This window comes from Cajanus cajan, chromosome 11 (genome assembly GCF_000230855.2).
Source record: "Cajanus cajan strain Asha chromosome 11, NIPB_CcT2T_4, whole genome shotgun sequence".
Classification (NCBI taxonomy): Eukaryota; Viridiplantae; Streptophyta; class Magnoliopsida; order Fabales; family Fabaceae; genus Cajanus; species Cajanus cajan.
The window spans coordinates 23,608,205-23,633,833 of NC_138527.1; the positions used below are offsets into that span (position 1 = coordinate 23,608,205).

The window sequence follows — 25,629 nt, forward strand, 5'->3', positions numbered from 1 at the left end:
ACTAGTTTATTTTGTTTAGTCGATCACACCCATTGAGTGTAGTTATGAGCATTCAATTTGGGGCCAAAGATAAGAAGAGAAGTCTCTTCGACCAAACTTGTGGTTAAACCTTCTGATTTTTTCTATCCCATGGTTGACAACTCAAGGTTAGAGATGATTTAGGTCATACTTCAATACCATCTTAAAATAGTGTGGAGATATTTTAGAAGTTATTAATAATTTTATATAAATTATATTTTATGCATTTTAATTTTGCAAAGTTAAATTTTATTTAATTAAAATGCATTGTATGTTTATTTATTATTAGCAATTGTCATTTAAATATATTAACTTAAATTAACATGAATAATAAAATATAAAAAAAAAAATAGATATATCGTGAGATCCATTTGAAAAATTAGTGAGTTAATTGACTTGTTTAAAGCCTGAAATGTGATGTGTCAATGTAGAGAAATGTAAAATATTAAAAAGGTAAAAAAGAAACTTTAGTAGAGTTGTAAAAGAAAACTTTAGTAGAGTTGTTGGTTTGGAGATGTTGTACATACAATCTCAATATTCGAGTCATTTATCAAGGAACACATTAGAATACCAGAAAATATACCATGAATGTTTGATTTGTTATACACAGGCTATAGTATCTAGAAATACTCTAACGTTAATTTTCCTTTGAATAAAACAAAAAAAATAATAATTTCCTGAAATAAATGTTTGAGATTAAAATTGAAGCACCATTACTAGTTAGAAGTAAAATTAGTTAATGAATCCATGAGAAGATGATTTAATAATACAACCAAACCTGTATTTTCCTGTTTTCATAATGAAAAACTGCGTTGAGTAGAGCAGAGTAAAACATATGCAAGAGTAAAATAATGAACATCATATTATATATAATATAATGCTAGTGGAAGGCATTTGCACAGGAAAATGAAGAAAAGAAAAGTAATAGGATAACAGGCACCATTCACTTGGTAACAGCATGATTTGTTTCATTTATAACAATTTGCATGTAACAACCGAGGTACATTACCTTGTATTTCCCGCATTATCTTCCTCTCAATTATGTTATAGATGATGTTAAATTGACCTCACTATTACCAACTTATTTAAAGATTAATAATGAGGACAGAAAGGTATGTGGTATACCACCTGATAAAGATTCTAAAACAAAGATTCTTCCTAGTGGATTTAAGGTTGAAAATGGCATAAAATTGTGATAACAAAGAAAGCCCACCAAGTTAAAAATTTCAAGTGGGCATCATCCTCTCACCGACCCTCAAATGATCCTAAAAGACTGCCTCAACTATCAATGCCTCAACACCTTTCTTACCAAAAGGGTTGCCACAGTGAAGAAAAATATCTTGAACCTAAACCATTGACTTTACCTTGGGGAATTACTTTCTGTTCAACAAACCCTTCATCAAGAAGATCCCCAAACAACCAACTGCCACCGCCGCCATAATGCGTGCTCCCGTGGAATCTGATTCTGGATCAGGACTTTTCCTGCTGGTTCTTGTTTGGTGAGACTTCTCCCCCAAGCTCCCCCTGATAAGATTATTGAGATTGTCCAATTGATGCATGATCTGACGCTGACTGCGAGAAATGCCTGATATCTGATGACACAGAGTAGTCAAGTACACCAATAAGAGCTCATAATACAGCATTCAGTCCAGATTGTTTATATGCATTTACAGCACTGCACTGACTCTAGGAGACCAGAACATTTTCCTTTTTGGATAGTTTCTAAAAGCTGATGTATTTAGCATGGTGTCAAAAACATTTAGAGTCTTGTTGGATACAAGCATAAAAGAGTTTTTTTTTTTCAGAAACACTTATAACTTGTATTTAAACAGACTCATAATGGTTGCTACATTGTTTCTCCATTCACTAATATAGACGTGCACAGGAAAACTCTACACAGAAAAAGAGAAAATTCTGATAGTATCACTATGGTAACTCAAATCAAATCAATGCTCTAGAGCTAATGAGATTGAGCTGTAGATAACTAACAACAAATATCCATAACAAGAACATCAATTAACATACCAGAATTTACACAATTGCAAGAAACATGCACAGAAATATCTATTTGCAAATCATAACTTTCATAATCCACAACCTTGATACTTTCAAGGGATCCATATAAAGTAATCTCATTTCCTTTTTGTTACTCTCCAATAAGTTCCTAAAATTAGGATATGCACAGGACAACCAAATTATGAATTTAACTGCATGAAAGAAACTGAACCAGTTGATAAAATATACGGTAAATGCATTTATGTTGTCATTGGATTGAGAGTAAATAGAGAAGAAATAAGAAAGAAAAGAAACAGGAAGGATAAAAATACAAGAGAAATAAAGCAAAAAGGATGTATTGTTTGAAAGGATAGAAATAAGAAAAGAAGTCAAAACAAAACTTCTTTGCTAGTTTAGCTCAGAAAATAATACTCATTTAGAGTCTTTGAATAAACTTTTCCATAAATACTTCTAGGAGAAAAAAATTATTGTAGAAGTTTTCTCATATTTTCTTCTCAAAAAACTTATTTTTAAGTTTTAACTTATGTATGATTTAATTTTATAGTATAGAAGTTTATTTTATTTTTTCTTTCTATTTTTTTCTTGAAAGTGTTTATGAAAAAGTTTATTTAAACATGCCCTTAGTCTATGCATATGGCATTAGGTGTTCTGCATAAAAGATGTATTGCATAGGAAACCAATTTCACTCAAGGATTTTCATCCTATGTCTCATTCCCTCTCAATTTCTCTCTTTCTATTCCTCTAAATTTAAAATCAACTAGGTACCATTTTCCAAGACCAGTCACATCACAGTTCCACTGCCACGTTCCTAAAATATGAAATCGTTTTGGTTTCCAATATTTCTTCTGTGATTTCAATAAAAAAAATTTCTCTAGTCACATGCTCCCCTGAAAATAGACATATAGCCTTTGCTTCCACCCTCCTTGCCAGTCCCCTCCTCCACCATCACTTTTCTCCAGCAAATTTGTCGTTACCACTTACCAGTGAACTTATCAGTGGCATCTACAATGAACCTCAACCACCAATGAATTTTGCTAACAAATTTTTGATGAACTGCTGCTGACCTTAAACTGCCAGAGGCTTTCCCTGCAAACTTTTGACAATCCTTTCCAACAACCTCCCAGTGAGATAGTCCCCACATTACGTCAATTATGTGATCTCTTCCACCAAATATTATCAGCTGTGTCAAACTCCTGTTGTTTGGACGTGCTTACTTTATTTGATCTTATTCTTACATTTGTTACTGAATTCTCAGATTCTGGTTGGTTCCTTGTGCTGCATTTTTCCATTTATACTCAGATCTAATGTATTCTCTCTCCTTTTTTCTGTGTGTTTTTAGTTCAGATCTAATGTATTCTCTCTCCTTTTTAAGTGTTTTCTGTTCTTGGTGAATTTGAAGAAGTCTTTTTGTTCTTGCTGTGTATAAATTGCACACCAGTAAAAGTTTGCCGACAATCATTGCAGCTAAATATCTTCTTCCCTGGTCACACAACTTTCAACCGGATCTTCAGGTTGATAACCATTTCAGCCATGCTGCTGTGTTACTTTTCCAGCAATGCTCCTCTCTCCAACATCTCCAGCAACTCTATGTTGCATTTTCAATAATATTTAGTGGATCCCAGATTACATTTGCCTATTTTCTAAAAGGGTTTATTTGTAACAAACTTAAAACTCAGTAAAAATTTTATTTGGTGGGTAATGTTAGACTATCTACATGTATCACATATTAAATGCATCTAGTGCTCAAAGGAATTAGTATATAGGAAGTATAGCACTACTCATTCTTAACCTAGGGAATAATAGTACGAATAGATGGATGTTCTGCAAAGACGATGTGCATAAGAAACCAATTTCACTCGAGCAATTCTATCCATGTCTCTATTTCTCTCTTGCTCTCGCTCTAAATTTAACAGTTATATTAGAAACCACATAAAATTACATCCCAAAAGATGCATCTCTCAAAGAGTCAACTTAAAGGATTGAAAAAATGGAGAATAAAATAATCTGAATTCTGAAAGTGACATATAAGACTCATAATACCTCATCCACAAGTGGAGAATCTTTAGCTAACTGGGACGACGACAAGGAATTTATCATTTTAGATCCAGTTAGGGAACCATTGCCTAAACTATTGATGAAGTAAGAGGTAGGAGCAGATCCATTGCATGTCTCGGCTTGAAGTGACATATTTTGTTGGCTTGGAGAACTTCTCTTGATGGTTAACTTGGAGTTCAGTTCTTCAATGCGATTGGTAAACTCATCCATTCTATCATTCAGGGCAGAAATTTGGTCCGATAGCTGATTGATGGCTCCCTACCAAATATTAGGTAAATGAAGACAAAAGGTAGATAGTTAATTGGATTCAGTATCTTAACAGGAATTAAAAATTATCATTTTAGATCCACTTTACCTGATTTATTGTCATTGCAGAGGGGTCCGAATTTCTATCACCAAACCTTCTGTCGTTGGAAACATATCCAGTAGCCTTGGCAAGATTTTTGTCCCTTTGATGTGTATAAGACTGCGATTTTCCACTGTTCAAGATAAACAATAGTCATTATTATTGGAGTATATCTTTACTCGTATTAGATATGTTATTGTATAGGGCTACTCTTTCAGTTAGTTATGTTCTGTATTTCTATTTTTACCTTTTACCTGTTTAACAGGTTCTGTTTTTCTGTTTTTTATTTTTTACTTGTTCAACAGGTCATTGTTTCAATAGTCTTCCTTGAAGCTATTGAAACATATAAATAGGACAATTGTATTCTGATTTGTTACCTAAGAAATACAATTCAAATCTTTCTATCAATTCTGCTCTCTCTCTCTCTCTCTGTGTTTTCTTCCTCTTCTGTTTTCTGTTTTCCAGAATTGACATAATTCTAATATGGTATCATGAGCTTTTGATCCTCATCTCTCTCCCTCAAAGATTCCTATCTTCTTTGCACCTTCTGCCCGACTACACCACTCGTCTTCCTTCATGGCTGAAGAACAACCACAGTCCTCTGCAACAACCCCGCCCCACTTCTATGCTGCACAAGAAAAACCCTCCTCATCCCCTTCCCTCACTTTCTCGCACACTATCTCTGAAAAGCTTGACACCAAGAACTACCTTCTTTGGTGTCAACAAGTTGAACCAGTCATCAAAGGCCACCGTCTCCACCACTTCTTGGTCAATCCCCAAATCCCTCCAAAATTCCTTTCAATTTTTGACAGAGATGCCAATCGTATCTCCGAGGCATATCTTGCGTGGGAACAGCAAGATCAATTACTCCTCTCTTGGCTCCAATCATCCATGTCCAAAGAAATGCTCACACGCGTCATAGGATGTAAATCTTCCTTCCAAATCTGGGACAAGATTCATGCGTATTTTCATGCCCACACCAATGCCAAAGCCCGTCAATTGCGTGGTGACCTTCGTAGCACAACTCTTGAAAACCGTTCCATCTCTGACTATCTCCTTCGTATCCAAACCCTTGTTGATGCCCTCACTGCTATTGGCAACCCTGTTTCTTCCAAAGAACATCTTGATATTGTTCTTGAGGGGCTTCCAGAAGAATATGAATCCACTGTTTCCCTCATCAGCAGCCGTTTTGATGAATTGACCATAGAAGAAGTTGAAACCCTTCTTCTTGCCCATGAATCCCGCCTTGAAAAATTCAAGAAAAAGAACCTTCTCACTGTCAATCTACTTGAAACCCCCTCGAGCTCGAATTCTTCCCCTTTGCCACCGCAAGCCAATCTCACCCATCAAGACACTCAGCTTCCCTCCTCTTCTGGCGGTGGCAGATCTGGTGGGCGGTATGGTCGTGGTGGTCGACCCAACAATCGGTACGGTCGTGGGCATGGCAGGTTTGCTGGCTTTCAATGCCAAGTCTGCCATCGATACGGCCACATTGCTTCTTCTTGCTATTACAGGTTTGATAGCACCTTTGTCCCAACCCTACCCTTTGATAATACCTTCTCCGCTGCTAACTCCACTGCCAACCCTACCCTTGGGTACAATCCCTCTTCCTTTCCCTCACACCACATGCGCCCCACTGGTTCTTCAAACGGCCTTTTAGGTTCCCGCCCGCTCAACCCCAACTCTTCTCAGGCATATCTTGTCTCCAATGGCGCCCATCAAGCCCAGGCTTCGCCCATGGCTTTGACTGCACTTTCCCCTAGTTCCCATTTGTGGTATCCCGACTCCGGAGCATCTAATCATGTCACCAACATGTCCCACAACATTCAACAACTCACTCCCTTCGAAGGCCCCGATCAGATTATCATTGGCAATGGCCACGGTCTTCCTATAAACTCCTCAGGTGTAACTGCGTTCCCTTCTCCTTTAAAACCTCACATCTCCCTTACTCTCAATAATCTTCTTTATGTTCCCAATATCACAAAAAATCTTATCAGTGTGAGCCAATTCTGCAAAGATAATTCTGTTTTCTTTGAATTTCACTCAACCTGCTGTTTGGTTAAATCACAGGACACTAAAGACACTCTCCTCATGGGAGTTGTTGGCCCTGATGGCCTGTACCAGTTTCCCTCACTGCTTCAGCCAAGACAACAACCAGCAATCACGCCTTCTGCTAATACAGCCTCTTGTCATTCTGTTCCCTATGTCACTTGGCATTCTAGACTGGGACATCCTCATAATGATGTAATAAAATCTGTGTTCAGACTTTGTAATTTCCCTATCATCAATAAAACAGCTTCTGATTTTTGTACTCCTTGTTGTCTTGGCAAATCTCACAAATTACCTTCAAATTCTTCTAAAACTGTTTACCATACACCGTTTGAATTAATATATAGTGACCTATGGGGCCCTGCACCTATCACATCTGATAATGGTTATCAGTACTATGTTACTTTTGTTGATGCGCACACTCGATTCACTTGGATTTTTCTTCTTAAACGTAAAGCTCACACACTTGATGTTTTTAAGCAATTTCATGCTATGATTCAAAATCAATTTTAGCTACCCATTAAAGCGATTCAAACTGATTGGGGAGGAGAATTTCGTTCATTCACCTCCTATTTAGCCCAAAATGGCATTCAACATCGACTCATTTGTCCTCACACTCATCACCAAAATGGTGTTGTGGAACGCAAACACCGTCACATTGTTGAATTAGGTCTCACAATGTTGGCTCAAGCTCACCTCCCTATGCAGTTTTGGGACCATGCATTCCTAACCAGTGTCTACCTTATTAACAGACTACCATCATCTTCCATTCAGAATGATGTTCCATTCAGAAAACTATTTCATCAATTACCTGACTATAATTTTCTCAGAATTTTTGGCTGCTCTTGTTTTCCTCACCTTCGGCCCTACAACAAGAATAAACTTCAATTTCGCTCCCAAGAGTGTGTGTTCTTGGGGTACTCGACTTCTCATAAAGGATACAAATGCCTTGCCCCAACTGGCAGAATTTTTATCTCCAAAGATGTCATTTTCTGTGAAACCCGCTTTCCTTATCCGAGTTTATTCCCTGCCCCTGCCACCAACCCACTCCCTCCTTCAATTCCTGTTCCTCTTGTAATAACCAATCCACAGCCTCCTATGCACACTGATCCTTCTACACTCAGCTCTCCACCTATATCACCTATAACTCAGAACTCCACTTTCCCATCCGTCCCTATCACCACCTCATCTGCCTTGGCCTCTCCTATTCTCCCAACTTCATCAACCTCATCATCCACTCATAACCCAACTCCAATTACTAACATTCACCCCATGACTACCAGGGCCAAAGCTGGCATTGTAAAACCCCGCCTTCAACCCACTCTCCTACTCACCCACATTGAACCCAAAAATACCAAACAAGCTTTGGCCAGTGATACCTGGCTTGCTGCTATGAAGCAGGAATATAATGCCCTTCTAAACAATGGTACTTGGACTCTTGTGTCTCTTCCTCCAAACAAAACAGCCATTGGCTGTAAGTGGGTGTTTCGTATTAAAGAAAATTCGGATGGTACTGTCAATAAGTATAAGGCACGCCTTGTTGCAAAAGGCTTCCATCAACAGTTTGGGTCCGACTATAATGAAACCTTCTCACCTGTTGTCAAACCTGTCACCATCCGCCTCATTCTCACCCTAGCCCTAACCCATCACTGGTCAATTCAACAATTGGATGTCAACAACGCCTTCCTAAATGGCAACCTTCAAGAAGAGGTCTATATGTCCCAACCTCCAGGCTTTGAGTCTTCGGACAAAACTCTGGTCTGCAAACTTCATAAGGCAATCTATGGTCTAAAACAAGCACCCCGTGCTTGGTTTGATAAACTTAAAACTACCTTGTTTCAACTCAATTTTCAGATCAGCAAGTGTGATCCTTCTCTATTTGTCTACTCTCATGACAATAATGTAATCTACATTCTTGTCTATGTAGATGACATTATTATCACTGGAAATAACTCCTCCACACTTCAGAACATTATTGCTCAACTCAACTCTGCCTTTTCCCTCAAAGATCTTGGTCGCCTAGATTTTTTTCTTGGCATTGAAGTCAAGTTTAACACTGATGGCTCACTCACCTTAACTCAAAGCAAATACATTCATGACCTCCTCAATCGCACCAACATGGAGAACTCCAATCCTATTTCTTCACCCATGGTCAGTGGGTGTAAACTCTCTAGAACAGGTTCCGAGAAATTCCTTGATGTGACCTTATACAGATCTGTTGTTGGTGCTTTGCAATATGCCACTATCACTCGCCCTGAAATTAGCTTCTCTGTCAACAAAGTTTGTCAATTCATGTCTAACCCCCTTGAACAACACTGGTCAGCTGTCAAACGCATTCTTAGGTACTTAAAAGGCACTATGTTCCTGGGGTTACATCTGCAACCAGCTCCTTCTAACTCTCCTTTGTCAATCCGTGCATACTGTGATGCTGATTGGGCCTCAGACCCTGATGACAGACGATCTACCTCTGGTGCCTCTATATTTGTTGGCCCCAATCTCATTTCTTGGTGGTCTAAGAAGCAAACGGTTGTTGCTCGCTCCAGTGCTGAAGCTGAATACCGAAGCCTTGCTCTTGCCACTGCTGAAGTTCTATGGATTCAAACTTTACTCTCTGAACTCCATGTCTCTCATCACACTCCTGTTGTTTATTGTGATAACATGAGCACGGTTGCCCTTGCCCACAATCCTGTCCTTCATGCTCGGACCAAGCATATGGAGCTAGATCTTTTCTTTGTTCGTGAAAAAGTTGCTGCTAATTCTCTTCATGTGGTTCATGTCCCAGCCATTGATCAATATGCAGACATTCTTACTAAAGCTCTATCTCCCTCTCGGTTTTGTGAGCTTCGGACCAAGCTCAAGTTGGTTGACTCTTCGCCTCAACCCACTTGATCTTGCGGGGGGATATTGGAGTATATCTTTACTCGTATTAGATATGTTATTGTATAGGGCTACTCTTTCAGTTAGTTATGTTCTGTATTTCTGTTTTTACCTTTTACCTGTTTAACAGGTTCTGTTTTTCTGTTTTTTATTTTTTACTTGTTCAACAGGTCATTGTTTCAATAGTCTTCCTTGAAGCTATTGAAACATATAAATAGGACAATTGTATTCTGATTTGTTACCTAAGAAATACAATTCAAATCTTTCTATCAATTCTGCTCTCTCTCTCTCTCTGTGTTTTCTTCCTCTTCTGTTTTCTGTTTTCCAGAATTGACATAATTCTAATAATTATTAGGTAACTGCAAAGCAGTTCTCCAAGAAGTATACAATATGTTTCCTTTAGAAAACTATTCTCGCCCTGCCTAGAATTAGATGATCTCACATTCCCCTCTTGTGTAAAATCTACTAAAACTTGCTCAACATTACAACAAATACACAATTAGAATAGATCCATTAAATCTTGGTCAAATGAGGTAATTACCCATGACTAACTAAGGGTTTGTTTGGTTCAAAGGAGGAGACAGATTTTAATGAAAGGGAGGGGAGCAGAAGGAAGGGGTTAAAAATTATGTTTGGTTAAGAGGAGGAGGAGGGGGGGGGGAATTTTAATGGAGAGAGGGAAGTAGCTTTTTTCTTGTTTGGTTTACAAAGAGAGAAAAGGGATCTTAAAAACTAATTTACCCCTGTACCCTTATAATTTTAAATTCAGAAACATAAATAAAGATATTTTAGACATTACACTCAAAAATGTTTTAAAACTCCTCCCATCCCCAGCATATCTCCCCAATGTTTTAAAATTGCTCTCCTCCTAAAAGTTGAACCAAACAACAAAAGTTTTAAAAAAAATCCCTCACATCCCCTGCCCTCCAACCAAGCACTATGTAAATTATCCAAATACCACTGCCAACATCATTCATGTTGGTCAAAAAAAAATTGATTTCCTCTTGATATAGCATCCATAATTTCAGATTTCAATTTTGCCAACAATTTTCTGAAAACAACATCATGAGAAATGCTAACAACACATCCTCTGACACTCTCCTTAATACATTCTCTCTTATATATTAAATAGAGTGTGAAACCTACCAATTTTCGTGTTTTCTAATAAATTCCAATCAATTAGAAATAGTGTGTTATTAACATTTCGCACGACATCAATTAAGCCTTGTCTCAATAGGTAGGGTTGGCTATGGGTTAATCAACATTCAACACACTATTAAATGTTATTAAAAATTAAAATTTTAGTAAAACCAATTAGAGCAAGGTATTTTTAGCAATTTCTCCTCTGATGTATTAGGATGGAAATTTTCACCTCCTCAGATGTTTATTTCTCATGGCAACTCTGTCAGCAGAGGCTCTAGAAAGTGCTTCTTTGGGGCTTGACACCAAATCCTCATCTAGGCTGAGCTTTGTCTTCAAATCATCTGGTAGGGCCTGTGGAACAGTTAGACAGAAAATGTGGAAACAGGAAAACATATTACCAGATGGTAAGCTGTCATACCATAACCTCATCCACAAGCTTTTCAATTTGAATTTGTTCAATGTAGGTACGAGGAATGTAGGAACCTTCTAGACCCAGCTGCTCTCCAATGTATTTTACAACTAATCGATCTCTTCCCTGTACCTGTGTATCAAAAAGTTCCGAAGTCCAAACAATTCAGGGACACAGATAATGTGTTGCCAACCAAAGAATAAAAGTACAAAACATTTAACCTGTCACTTCAAATGATAAACAAAACATTATACCAGAATCAACCCTTGTCAACATGGAAATAAAATTGAGGTCACGTATTAATTTAAACAATTTTTAAATTAAGATATGCATTTTCTTTGGAAGATCTTTCCATGTAAGGTAGGAAAAAAAAAGAAGAAACAACTAATTTGAGACCTATTTTTTCTTAAAGAAGTTTGCATCTCTTGAGCTTTAGGTTAAAAGTTTGAAACCAAACAGCTTGCCATAACAGTAATTACCACAATTGAGCAATAGATGGATATACGTACAAAAATGAAAATAAAATGTAAAAATTTATTGACCGCCATGAATTCCAACGATCAAGCTAGTTCAATGAGTGCAATAGAAACTTGTGATTGATAAATAGAAGTGAACATCCAAACAAGAAATCTGAAAAACAGGAATTTCAACAAATGTATCCCAATAAAGCATTTAATGGTAGTATGATAGTATTATAGACTAAATCTAGTATTACCTGAACATAATGTCTGTTAAGTTGCTCAAGCCAATCTAGTTTCACAAAAACCCGATCATCAGAAAAGACATGGCTGTTTCTCTTAAGGATAGTAGCTATTGTGTATCCCAAGGCCATTAGTCCACCAAGAAGGCGTACGCTGACCTCAAAAGTAATTCTTGGTGATATGACGAATGGATTATCTGTCACCCATTCCTGAAAAGTTATAAGACATCAATTTAGTTAACACCATGAAAAAAGTTATTCTCCATGAATCATGTATGGAAAATTGTAAAAAAAATATAATATGCAAAACACCAAAGATATGAGTTCTTAATAGCATATCGAGGCAACAAAAGTGTATTATGTGGCCCAAAAAAAAAAGAGGAGGTCAATAGCCAATAAATTATGAGCCTTTTAAATTCTAAACTACAAAATTAAAAAACAATCTTCAATTAGAAGCCCATGTAAGTATTTCTACTACTAACTTGCAGCTTAATAAAACCAAAATTGGAGAAACAACAGAATTGGAAATTTTATGCGTCAAAACAGATTTTAAACAACTTTCATTTATCAATATTCGTAGCAATATAGTGTGTTTCATGGTTATCCATATTGTTCAAATTGTGGAATGATTTGTGTGATATAAAACAATTCTTTGGCTTGTCAATACAATTCGTGTGTCGATTTGATTTTGTGCCTAAATCATACACAAATCTTTTGAATCGTGTGAACTGCTTCTCAGACATGAATTGTGCTACTCTTCTGCAACAGGTCACACCCCAAACAAGGCCAAATTGTGTACAACGCAGCTTTATAAAACTCAACAAAATGTCTCTTTTTCTTTCAAAAAATTCGATAAGACAAGGAATAGGCCAACAGTGTATATTGGTCTGCCTTCGCTTGCAGTCTTACCAGGCAATGAGCATCATTTTGACTTGCTTGCGGTAGTACCAGGTAACAGGCACCACAACTTTCTCACAGCCATACAAGGTAACAAGTTGCAAGAACAGATTGCATCTAACCCTCTTCATCGATATGTGTCGCAGTTGCATGTGCTTATCTAATGTGTTTTCATTTTCTTTAAGTTTGAGATCGAGTTATATCTTGATAAAGTTTCAAAATTATATATATATATATTATGGTTTTTATAAACTATATTGGTTTTTATAAATTTATAAAAGATTTAATTGCAGTGCATTGTCACTATAAAAAGATTTATACTGACAACCAATAAAAAATCTGATTCATATGACTTTTAAGGCAATTATTGTAAATGCTAAAATACTCATATATGATAGTTTGTGATTAGTGGATAGTGTAAAATTACTTTACACTGTCAATGCATAACCTTTTTTTCTCATTTATAAAATGTGTTTTTAAAAAAATATTTAATTATCCTTAAAACTTGAAATATATATTTTGTATACAAAGTATATTAAATATGCAAATAAACAGGCCTGATATATTTTAATATTTTATTTAATTCAAATTATGTTTTTTACTTTTAAAGTTTCTTTATGTTAAAAATGCTTAGATTTATTTTTTTTTGGTTATTCGTTAATTTGTGCTTTTATGCCTTTGTTAGTTGTATACATTATATTTTATTATTGATTACAATTCATGATACGATTCAATTCATGATTTAGAAAATGTCTTCTGATTCACAATTTGAATCCGGATTCTATTATCATGATATGTTTAGAAGAGGCAATCCCAATAAATGATTTTGTGCAAACTGTTTTGTACACAATAATCTAATGCACCCAAAGCTGTCCCAACAATTAAGTGAGGTCTAAAGAAAATTTTGACAGATTTTTTTTCTTTAAATAAGAAAAATAATTTGCCAGGTCTTTTTCTTAATAAATGAAACCTTTTTGTCAACATATGTGGCCTTTTTTCTTTTTAAAAACTAATAGCAAATTTATTTTTCTTAGTGGAACTAAAGCTGACTTTATCAGCCTTACCTTTGGATTGGCCCTGAAGGCACCTTTCTGGAATGTAACAGGAGAGGAGAAAAAAAGATAAACAAAACTCAGCAACAGGGTTTCAGGAAATGTTCATTGATACCCCTCTGTTCTAACCAAAAGTAACAGAATACACTCTTGAGGATGATTCAAGAACTCCTCACCTACTCTCCCTCCTCAATTTCTATTTATAGTAGTGTTCTACTCCCCTAAGAGCCTATAAACAATTCAATTAGTTGGTTGTTACAGATATTGTGAATATATTACAGATATTGTGGATACATATATTATGGTTATTATCCTCACTATCAATTAGGGATATGATTAGATTAGTTTCCATAATATAATAGATTAGTATCTCTATCATTTATTGTATTCACTCTATAAATAAGATTGGTGTGTGTACAACAATACACACAATTCCTGAATCACAACATGGTATCAGAGCTATTTAGATTCATTTTAAAAATGGGTCACCCACCATTGATGCATGCCTCATAGGCATGAGGGGGTGTATTGGGAAAAACCTAAGTCCTGCCAATCCTAGATCATTAAAAAGGACCACCCACCATTTATCCACGTACCAAGCCCAATAGTGCTGGACGTGAGAGGGTGTATTGGGAAAAATCCAAGTCCCACATCGACTAGAGATTAGACAATTGAATAGTATATAAGTGGAAAGCAACCCTCACCTTACAAGCCGGTTTTGTAGGGTTGAGTTAGGCTTAATCCACTATTCTAACTTGGTATCTAGAGCTTAGGTCTATTCCTTTAGATTTTTTTTTCTCTTTCTTCTTGCAGAGGCCTTCACCCACCGCCGCCGCCCGCCGACCACCGCCGCCGACCGCCGACTGCCGATCGCCGCCATCGCCGATTTCCGCCGCCGCCGATCGTTGCCACCACCCACCTCCGACCGTTGTCCATATCAACGACCTCCGGTCGCCACTGATATTCGTCTTTCATGGCTGCTTCTACTTCAACTACGACATTTACCAACATCCCTCCGATTCCGTGTGAAAAGTTGACCGGAGCAGCCAATTATTCCACTTGGGCAGCTGCGGTTCAGCTTTGGTTTCGTGGTCAAGGACGTACCGACCACTTAACCACTCATTTTTCTGAAATTACTACCGATAACCGTGAGCAGTGGCAACAAATTGATGCCTCACTGTGTACGGTTCTTTGGTTTTCTATTGCTCCGAACCTTCAACATTCTTATCAAGCATTCGACACATGTTACGATGTTTGGCACAAGGTCAAGAAAGTTTACGCTAATAATGTTCAACGTCTTTACAACGTCATCACCACTATGATGACCACTAAGCTTGAGAATAGGGACATACAGACATATTTGAGTAAGCTTGACCGTCTGATTGCTGATTACAATAGTTTAATGCCTTACCCCTCTAATGTGGCGAGCTTTGAGAAACAGCGAAACCAGTGCTTCATGATTCTTGCACTTGCTGGTCTTCCTCCTGAGCTTGAGTCTGTTCGTAATCAGATTTTGTCTGCCCCTATTATTCCTACATACGACATTGTTAGTGAACAATTGTTGCGTCTCTCCATCTCTCATACTGTTGCTACTCCTTCTGCAACTGTTGCAGACTCCTCTGCTCTTGTTTCTCACTCATCTAATCGTGGTAGTGGACGTAACGAAAGTCGTGGAAAACAGAATCGTCGTTGCAATTATTGTCACCTCTTTGGTCATCTTGAAGTCAACTGTCGCAAAAAGGCCCGAGAACAGTTATCATCAGCGAATGTTGCTCATGTGCCCAATACTACCTCCTCTGTCGGCTCTTCCTCTCTTACAGATGTCACTATTTCTGCCTCTGACTATCAAGATCTTCTTCAGCTTCGAGCAGCCCAACAATCTGCCTCGCCTGCCACTACCGTGGCTCACTCTGGTAATCCTGTAGCCTTTATGTCTCAGTCTCCTTCTCTTGGACCTTGGATTCTTGACTCCGGTGCATCTGATCATATGACTGGTAATCAATCTTATTTCTCTAAATTGTCTTTCTCCGACTCCTTGCCACCTGTTACTCTTGCCGATGGTTCTCAAATTAAAGTTCACGACATTGGTCAAATTCACCCCCTCCGTCACCTCCCTTTACACTTTGTTCTGTTTGTTCCTGGTTGTCCTTTTAATTTAATTTCCATTAGCAAACTCACCAGTACCCTTGATTTCTCTGTGTTGTTTGTTAATAATTCTGTTCTTATTCAAGATCGGCGTACTGGACAGACGATTGGAGCAGGACATGAGTCTGGGGGATTGTATCGTCTCTCATCACCGATTGCGTGTGTTTCCACCCCTGCCGATCTTGCTCATCAACGTCTTGGTCATCCCAGTTTGGAAAAATTACGACTTTTAGTTCCTAGCCTTTCTACCGTTAAAAACATCCAGTGTGAGTCATGTCAATTAAGGAAACATGTCTGTCAGTCTTATCCATCTAGTGTCCATAAATGTGTTGCATCACCATTTACCCTGGTTCACTCCGATATTTGGGGACCTAGTCGAGTCTGTTCAACTTTAGGTTATTCTTATTTTGTTACCTTTATTGATGATTTTTCGCGTTGTACTTGGGTTTTCTTAATGAAACACCGTTCTGATTTTTTCATATTTTTCAAAGTTTTTTCACTGAAATTACTTCTCAATTTGGTCAATCTATTAAAACCTTACGCACTGATAATGCAAAAGAGTATTTATCTTCAAAATTTCAGTCTTTTCTTTCCTCCCAAGGTATTCTTCATCAAACCTCTTGTGCCCACACACCACAGCAAAATGGTGTAGCTGAACGCAAAAATCGTCATTTGGTTGAGACAGCTCGTACTATTCTCCTTCATCACAAAGTTCCACTTCGATTCTGGGGTGATGCGATTCTTACTGCTTGTTACTTGATTAATCCCATGCCCTCCTCTGTTCTCAGCAATCAAATCCCATACACCATCTTATATCCACAAAAAGATCTCTATCCTGTTCCACTTCGCGTCTTTGGTTGTACATGTTTTGTCCATGATCTCACTCCAGGTAAAGATAAATTTTCTGCTAAGTCTCTCAAGTGTATATTTCTTGGTTATTCTAGACTCCAAAAACGGTATCGTTGTTTTTGTCCACAACTTCAACGCTATATTGTTTCCGCTGACGTTTCCTTCTTTGAGTCATCCTCTCCTTTCTTTTTTGAGGATATTACTAGTCATACTTCTTTGGATGATCAACCTATTATTCCAACTCTGGCTGTAGTAATTGATCAACCACCATTACTTGTCTATCAGCGTAGGACACGTCATCCACAGGTGGTTCCATCTACAACTCCCCCAGCTTCATCTTCTGCTCCAACCGACTCTCTGGCAATGCCTCCTGCACTTGAACATCCTTTGCCTGAGTTACCCATTGCCATTCATAAAGGTATTCGAACTACCCGTAATCCTCATCATTTATATGCTTGTACTCTTTCCTGTCATCGATTGTCTCCTTCCTACTTTTCTTTTGTTTCTTCTTTGGATTCTGTGTATATTCCCAAGTCTACAGGTGAAGCTATGGCTGATTCTCGGTGGAGACAGGCGATGCTAGATGAAATGGATGCTTTGCAGACTAGTGGCATGTGGGAGTTGGTACCTTTACCACCTGACAAGTCTACCGTTGGTTGTCGATGGGTGTACAAAGTGAAAGTTGCACCAGATGGTAGCATTGACCGCTTTAAAGCGAGATTGGTTGCAAAGGGCTATACTCAAATCTATGGCCTCGATTATGGGAATACTTTCTCCCCTGTCGCCAAGATGACTTATGTTCGCTTGTTTCTTGCTATGGCTGCAATTCGTCGTTGGCCACTACACCAATTGGATATTAAAAATGTCTTTTTAAATGGTGAATTGCAAGAAAAGGTTTATATGGATCAGTCCCCTGGCTTTATTGCTTCTGGTGAGACTCACCTTGTTTTTCGTCTTCGTCGTTCTCTTTATGGCTTGAAGCAATCTCCTCGTGCTTGGTTTGGACGCTTCAGCTCCGCCTTGATTGAGTTTGGTATGACTCGTTGTGAAGCTGACCATTCTGTTTTCTTCCTTCACTCCTCATCTGGACTTTGTATTTATTTAGTGGTGTATGTTGATGACATTGTCATTACTGGTGATGACTCCGATGGTATTTGTCGTCTCAAATCTCATCTTCAACGCCAATTTCAGATGAAAGACCTTGGTCCACTTAGATATTTTTTGGGGGTCGAGGTTGCTCACTCCACTTGTAGTATAGCAATTTCCCAACGAAAATATGCTCTGGACATTCTCACTGAGACTGGTATGGTTGACAGCCGCCCTAGTGATACTCTGATGGATCCCAACATCAAGCTTCTTCCTGGTCAGGGGGAGCCATTGGATGACCCAGAAAGATATCGTAGACTTGTTGGCAGACTTAACTATCTTACTGTCACCAGGCCAGACATCGCATTCCCAGTAAGTGTGGTAAGCCAATTCATTAACGATCCTCGTGATAGTCATTGGATTGCAGCATTGTGGATACTCAGATATATCAAGAAGGCACCAAGCCGAGGACTACTATACGAGGACAAAGGTAATTCCAAAATTGTCTGTTATTCAGATGCTGATTGGGCAGGATCACCATCAGACAAAAGGTCTACCTCTGGCTATTGTGTTCTAATTGGAGGCAACCTAATTTCATGGAAAAGCAAGAAGCAAACTACAGTTGCTAGATCCACTGCGGAAGCTGAATATCGTGCTATGGCAGCAGCTGCAAGTGAAGTTACATGGCTACAACAACTTCTCAAGCAACTTCAAATTGGAGACACTCAGGGAACTAAACTCATTTGTGATAATGAAGCTGCTCTCCACATTGCCTCCAATCCTGTCTTCCACGAGCGGACTAAACACATAGAAATAGATTGTCATTTTGTAAGAGAGAAAGTGCTCTCAGGAGAAATCACCACTGAATTTGTCCACTCTAGTGACCAGTTAGCAGATGTGTTCACAAAATCTCTTAAAGGGCCTCGGGTTGATTATATTTGTAACAAGCTTGGTGCATATGATATATATGCTCCAGCTTGAGGGAGAGTGTTACAGATATTGTGAATATATTACAGATATTGTGGATACATATATTATGGTTATTATCCTCACTATCAATTAGGGATATGATTAGATTAGTTTCCATAATATAAGAGATTAGTAACTCTATCATTTATTGTATTCACTCTATAAATAAGATTGGTGTGTGTACAACAATACACACAATTCCTGAATCACAACAGTTATTAATTGTCTAACTACTTTCTGACCCCCTTAAAATATCATCACTTCCCTCCCTCAGCCACCCTTGATCTATCTGCTGCCATATACCTTCCTAATAAGAGGTCTGCTATCAAAGACACAGGAGAAGATAGAGATATGTAGGAACGGAAATAGGAAAACAATAGTGTGTACTATTCAGAAAAGAGAGAAACTAGAGGAAGAACCTTCTTACAAGAGCATTTTTCAACTGATAATGATTCAGTTTCAGATACTTTCACAAAGGTGACTTCCCTTAAAATATTCTATTGTGTATCTTTCAAACCTCCTAAGCTCCAACATAACTGCCTGTAGCTAACTCAAGCCACCTATTGTTAATTCTTTCTAGAATAGACCCTTCAGTCTTTATTCTCCCTATTAACTAAAGGCTCGAGCCAAACAATTTCAGTTGGCTGGTGTTCAACAGTGGTTAGTCTTTGGTGGCAATGAAGATAGTGAATAATAATTGTCAACACTACTAGATTATACTATGCCAATTTAAGATGGATAAGGCCACTGGATGATTCTATGTGGAGATGAATCATATGAAGTTATGAATTAGTATTTTAGAGTAATTATTTTTCTCATAAGGATTGCAGCGGACTCACAACAGTTACTTTTCAATATTCAAGGAATATAGATAGGAATTGTAATGAAAGTGCCAATCAGCCAAACGACACTTCAATTGTGAATATTAAAACCAACTTTTGGAAATAGTGCAAGCTCAAGTCTATGCAGCATATGATATACTATTAATAGTACCGTTTCTGATGGGAAACAAAATTTTTGAACACCATAATTATGCAGCAATTCCCTACACCAAACTGTTTCAATTATCTACAGAAAAACTGACCCTGCACACTCAGGATTCCTAAATCTTAAATTATTAAATCCTATACAAAATGCAAGATCACTTCAAAGACTTGAACTTCAATAGCCAGTATTTCTACAACCAGCAAGATTTATTTTAGCTACGTAAATCCTGCTGCACAGATCATATACAAAACTGTTTCAATTATCAACAGAAAAACTGACCCTGCACGCTCAGGATTCCTAAATCTTAAATTATTAAATCCAATACAAAATGCAAGATCACTTCAAAGACTTGAACTTCAATAGCCAGTATTTCTAAAACCAGCAAGATTTATTTTAGCTATGTAAATCCTGCTGCACAGATCATATTCTCATACTGTATATAAAACAAAACTATTCTAGTTACTTACAGCCAATGCCAATTACATACAACTATTATAATACGCATCAATTCTACTAATTTTTTTTTATAAACTTCCCTATTAAATATCCTTATCAAGGTTATTCATGTTTTAGAAGTTATAGACGTCATATAATTTGCAATTCAAATTGTGCAAGGCAGTACTATGTAGTTCTCAAACAATACAAATCAGATAACATTGGTATATGGCCTTGTTATGCAATTCAATAACTGTTTTATCCTTATGCATCATTCTCCATTTAAAATTTTTTTCTATGAACTTCCCTGTAAAATATCCTTCTAGAGATCAGTTAGAATATCAAGATTATTCATGTTTTAGGAGTTTTATTATGTTACTAGTTTTATCATGTTGGGCTCATGCTAGGTTTAATAAACTAGTACCTGACCTTAATCAACTGTACAAATACATGTTATAGTTTGTATCTAAACACAGCATATCATTCTAAATCAATTATTCAATATCCTATTTATATTTCTTACTTTCTTTCTCCCATATTTTGATTCAGCTATGTTCTTATAAGTATATCTGGTATCACCAATTGAACGGACAACCACCAGGTCACTATAGAATATAAAAATATAGCAAGGAACCAAACCTCGAACATGAGACTGTATTTCCCATCTTTATTTCGCATTCGTAAATATGATTGGCAAGTTTCTGGATCTTCACCGGGTGGTAGAAGATATATGTCATAAGTTTGCTCTGTTGTTTCCATAAAATCCTCAGAGAGAACAGCTTTAATTTTATCCACTGCTACATCCCTTGCTGACTAGAACAGTTATACAACAGATTTTTCATCAGGACATCATCACATCAACATCAGAACCAACAGAACTATCCTTTTTGTCTCCTTTCATTTACAATGTGGAATTAAAATTATGTGTTATTGTGGCACGAACCTTCAATATGTAAGTAGGGCTCTGGAATCCAGTAAATGGATTGAATTTGTTGATGATTTTTATATGTGCTGTCTGGAGATCTGGCTCAATAAAGGCCTTGTACATCGGATACACCTGAAAATGTTGAAACTTAAGCACTTCTGGAAACAGCTATATTCTAAATCTGAATAAAAGATGAAAGGGATAAAAGTATGAACTGTCTCAGATATTTGATGAATAATTTCTTCAGGTTCTTGACCAGCACGTTGTATATCACGTATTACTCGTTTTACAAGGTCAAGGTGAACTCCCCCTGTAACAGAGACTCGAAGGTCCAGTAGAGGTCGCAACTTCTCACTCAATGCATAGATGCCCTCTATAATTACAATACGAGAACTTGGGGCTTCTACTGTCCTGTAAGCAGGGTACATTTTTAATATGAAATCAAAGGCATCCTAATAAAAATGGAATACACTGAATCAATTAAAACCAGCTTTGAATTACATTAATCATAAAGTTTAGATTTACATTGTAATTGCTATATATCAGAACATCAAACAGAAATTCAATGCCAACATAATACAACAGTACAGGGTTACATCCCTACACCTTAATGTAAATTATTATCCAAATATACATATTATCCATATTTATTTTCCTAAAAATAGTGTTCTCTGGTCACTGTTCCAAGAGAGTTATTTTTTAACTCTTCAAAATATGCCATTGTACAGTTACCCGAGATGGCTTAAAATTTAACCTGTATCCTGTACGTGAACTGGACTTGAAATCATATATGGGAACTTGAACTGGCTTTCCTTCCTTTAAATCATGTAGATTCTGGAGCAAAGTGTCATAGTCTGTTAAGCGTGGATCTGCACAAAGGGATAACAGAGTTCAAAAGAGATTGGTGTCCCAACTTAAAACTGAGAGACAGTGTTTAATCAAAGCACTAATATTATACCCCATACATTTTATTTCTGTGGATCTCTATATTTCAGATGTACAATAATAGGCATACATACTAGCTCACCTCTCCCAAATGAAATTGCTTCTCATAAATGATTGGATTTCAAATGAAGCCTAAAGAAATTCAAGGTACACAAACCTCAGTATGACAGATGACAGGAGGAAAGGGTAAAAAGAAAAAATAATAATTTTCATACAAGGTACTGAGCTCAATAACTTGCATTATGCCGCCTTAACAACATTTCATTTTCTGCCCATTACTAGCTAATGCAGGAATTCCTTCATTTGTTTTAATTTAATTTGTACTTATGCATCATTGAGTCTTTTGTAAGAACATTTTTCTCTCCCATCCTTAACATTCTAAGCACCAACTTTGCATAGGGATCTCTTTTAATCGTTGCCAAACCATTCTAAAAGCAGATTTAACATCTCAGTTTTAAGTTCTGACTGATCAGACCAGACAGCCAACGTTAAAAATACCTAGGCAAGGTCAGTAGTGTATTACATGACTTACATTGAACCACCATCACCATACAGCTAAGACTCTAAGTCAATGGTTTATAAGTGCATGCCAAGATAAATAAATAATCAAGTTATCATTATTCAGAAGTCAGCAAAAATATTTTATTCCCAAATTAAAGCTTTTATTAGGGAGAAGCACAGGAGAGATGAGCTATGCCATTCCTACCCTCAGGAGAATTATGTTTAATCAAGCCATGAAGCCTGCATCCTAGTAATGCATCATAGTAAGAATGATAAAAACATCAAATAAGAAAAGGCCAGATGATGACTTACCATCAAAATTTCCATCAACAATTCGACTTGAATCATTGTAATTATCCATTGAAATGACTGCAATGCTGGGCATGAAGGTGAGTATCTTTTCAGTAAATACAGTCTTCCCTGCCCCTGAAGGGCCTGCCACCCCTACCAATATTATTCCATCATTCTTTTGGGCTAACAATTGGCATGCACGAATTACGATAAAGAAACCCTTCTCAAATGATAGTTGGTCTTGGATTGGAGCAATTTCATAGCGATCGGAGTCTTTCCTTTTAACCAAGTGAACTTGATCTTTTAAAAGACCAAGACGTTTGTGTTGGGAATCGGCATCAGAAGTATCTTTCGTCATTGAAAAACTCCTAATTTCTTTTTAAGAGGAAAAAACAAGAAATAATTGTTAAATAATACAAAAATAAATAAATAAACATGGCATAATGGTTATGTTAGACTCGTATATACATACTTGTATCCCTAGACCTAAACATATAATTATAGGTTAGAGCTAGTAGTTAATCACACTACTCATTTTTCTGACATAAATCAAGAAAGTGACTTTAGTATCCTTACGATTAATTTTTCCAGGGGGCATGTAATTTGTACACAACTGTAGTCTCATTTAACTCACCTCTGGGAAAGAGGAAGAAGTTATCTAAGTAATGACAACTTACAGAAATTATAATTTTTTGTCATTATCTACAACCTATAAACCAGTTATACTCTAGGCAGAACATCAACATTGGAAGAAATTGCACGTGTATAAGCTTGAAATTAAAAGCACTAACAAGTTGTGTTGACAAATATCACTGATAATCATTATAGCCCTTGCTGGTTAACTCACATTATAGCTAAACAATAAATCTCAATTGTGCTGTCAACCACAGAGGATTTGGCTCCTCTAATGAAGGGAGAAGAAGACACACTTTTGAAAGAAAAGTGCAACTATAACTGTAGAATGAAAGGCTGAGATTGTAATAAAACATATACACACGTAACAAGCCATACAGTTATTAAATTTTACTCCATTGATTGGAAATGAACAGTTATAAGCCCACCCTCTCTCTCTAGTACAACTCCCACTTTAAATGAGCCAAATTCAACCAGAAAATATATGTTGAGTTTAATGGAAGATCCTAATGGCCCAAAATGTTTAGAAATTGCCACAGAAACAGTAGACTCTAATGAAAACAGGACAAAGGTAAAGGAATTTTCTCTCCGTGACTGAACAGATAGCTTTCCGGTATCACCATCAGATAATTATCACAATTACAACATCACACACAACACCACTTTTGTATCCAACCTAAAAAATAAATTTGTTCCTCAAAAAAAAAAAATAAATAAATAAACCCTGAACTTACAACTTTTAAGAGCATAAACAGGATCAACCAGAAAACATAATTCAACAGAGACAGAGAGAGATTAAAAAAAAAGAGGAACAAGCCAGAAACAGAAACCAACAGAAGTTGTTAGATAACAAAGCAAAACCCACAAAAGGTCTTGCAAAACTCACTCCGGATCCAAAATCAAGAACGAAAATTTGCAAACTTTGGCACAAAACAAGAAATACCCAGAAGAGAATGCGCATCAAAATTGATCCAATGTGCACACTTGTGAACGATCAGAGCACTCACCGAGACTCCCTGAACAAGCAGTTACAGTGAGTTCAGCAATAACGACAACAACAACCACAACGCAGGAGAGAAGCCATAATTTCAAGGTCGGTTCTACAATACAGCCATATATTAATATTAATATTAATATTATTTCTTTCTGGATGTTACCCTTCTCGCCGAAATCAAAGGAAAGTGATTTTTCTCCATTTTTTTGGAGATATTTTGTGATGTGAGATTAATTTCTAGAGAATCTGCAACCGATTTTAGAGAGAACAAAAATCATATATATAGAGAGAGAAGCTCTTGAAGAAGAATATTACAGAAAAATAAAACAGGTAAAATAAAAAAGAATATTATAATTACATTAATATGAATAATATTGAAATGTGTCCTCCATGAGTCAATTGAGGGGTGAAGTTTGTGCATCACTTGGGGTCTAGGCATTTTCACAAGTTGTGACGTGAAGGAGGGGGTGGTACTTGATGAAATTGGAAATATGGATTTAGCCAAATTTGTTTCCCACTAGGTTGTTTGTCAATTTTGAGATACATTTTGTTTACGGTGTGGGAACATTTGAATTAGTCATACTTCCAACGTTTATTGCAACAAAATATTTTTAATTCATGATGTGGGATCTGTATATTATAGAATAGAATCATGATAGAATAATTTTATAGTCATGATAAGATTTTTTTTTTTAAGGGAGTTTTTTTTTAATTATATATTCGAATATTGAAATATATAATATTGTGATGAGATTTTCACTTATATATCTATATTAATCTATACTAATATATAAAGGAAATACCATTTTCGGTAATTATCTTAGTTTTCACTTTTTTGAACCATTATACTCTTTTATTTTAAAAAATTAGAAAAAATATTTTTAATCAAATTTAAAAATTTCAAACTAATAAATCTATACTAATATATAAAGGGAATGTCATTGTCAATAACTATTTTTTGTTTTCATTTTTATATAGACCATTTTATCATTTGTTTATTTTTTAATAATTATCTTTTTATGAGTAACTTTTCATTTTTTTATTTTTTTTATTTTTTCTTTTAATATAATACAGACACGTAGTGCCTTTTTTCTACTAGATAAATAATACAATCGTATAAATAATTTTACAAGAAAACATATATGATAAAAACGAATGGAGGAACAAATATGCACGAACTATTTTTGTTCCTTTCGATTCGTATAAACATATCCCCTTTGCATGAATTATCCAATACGAAGTGTCTCGGCTCATTAGATAAATAATACAATCGTATAAATAATTTTACATTATTTATTACTATTATA

At 36.5% G+C, this 25,629-nt stretch overlaps 1 protein-coding gene across 4 annotated transcripts; it reads right to left on the reverse strand.

The window, feature by feature from the left end:
- Positions 1-925: 925 nt before the first annotated feature.
- On the reverse strand, positions 926-24,813 carry LOC109806001 (inorganic pyrophosphatase TTM2). 4 transcript variants are annotated; one of them, XM_020368327.3, is made up of 13 exons: positions 24,681-24,813; positions 24,272-24,568; positions 22,717-23,070; positions 21,713-21,827; positions 21,174-21,369; positions 20,977-21,090; positions 20,673-20,846; positions 11,629-11,823; positions 10,923-11,045; positions 10,734-10,855; positions 4,445-4,568; positions 4,075-4,347; positions 926-1,610 (listed from the first exon to the last, which is right to left on the reverse strand). In XM_020368327.3, the coding sequence occupies exons 3-13, from the start codon at positions 23,051-23,053 to the stop codon at positions 1,392-1,394; spliced, it is 1,992 nt and encodes a 663-aa protein (XP_020223916.2). In that variant the 5' UTR covers positions 23,054-23,070; positions 24,272-24,568; positions 24,681-24,813; the 3' UTR covers positions 926-1,391. The 4 variants fall into 4 exon arrangements, with proteins under 4 accessions (XP_020223916.2, XP_029128885.2, XP_029128886.2 ...); XM_029273052.2 differs by having other exon boundaries at positions 24,336-24,568; positions 24,681-24,812; XM_029273053.2 differs by lacking the exon at positions 24,272-24,568 and having other exon boundaries at positions 24,681-24,801.
- Between the last annotated feature and the right edge of the window lie 816 nt (positions 24,814-25,629).

What these genes read in the sequence shown, in the direction of transcription:
- LOC109806001 (XM_020368327.3), bottom strand. Translation starts at nt 23,053, where the DNA reads ATGACGAAAGATACTTCTGATGCCGATTCCCAACACAAACGTCTTGGT. An exon ending in AGTTCACGTACAGGATACAG is followed by an intron (nt 21,370 to 21,712) that starts GTTAAATTTTAA and finishes CCCTGCTTACAG; the next exon opens with GACAGTAGAAGCCCCAAGTT. An exon ending in AGAAATAAACATCTGAGGAG is followed by an intron (nt 4,569 to 10,733) that starts GTGAAAATTTCC and finishes TATCTTGAACAG; the next exon opens with TGGAAAATCGCAGTCTTATA.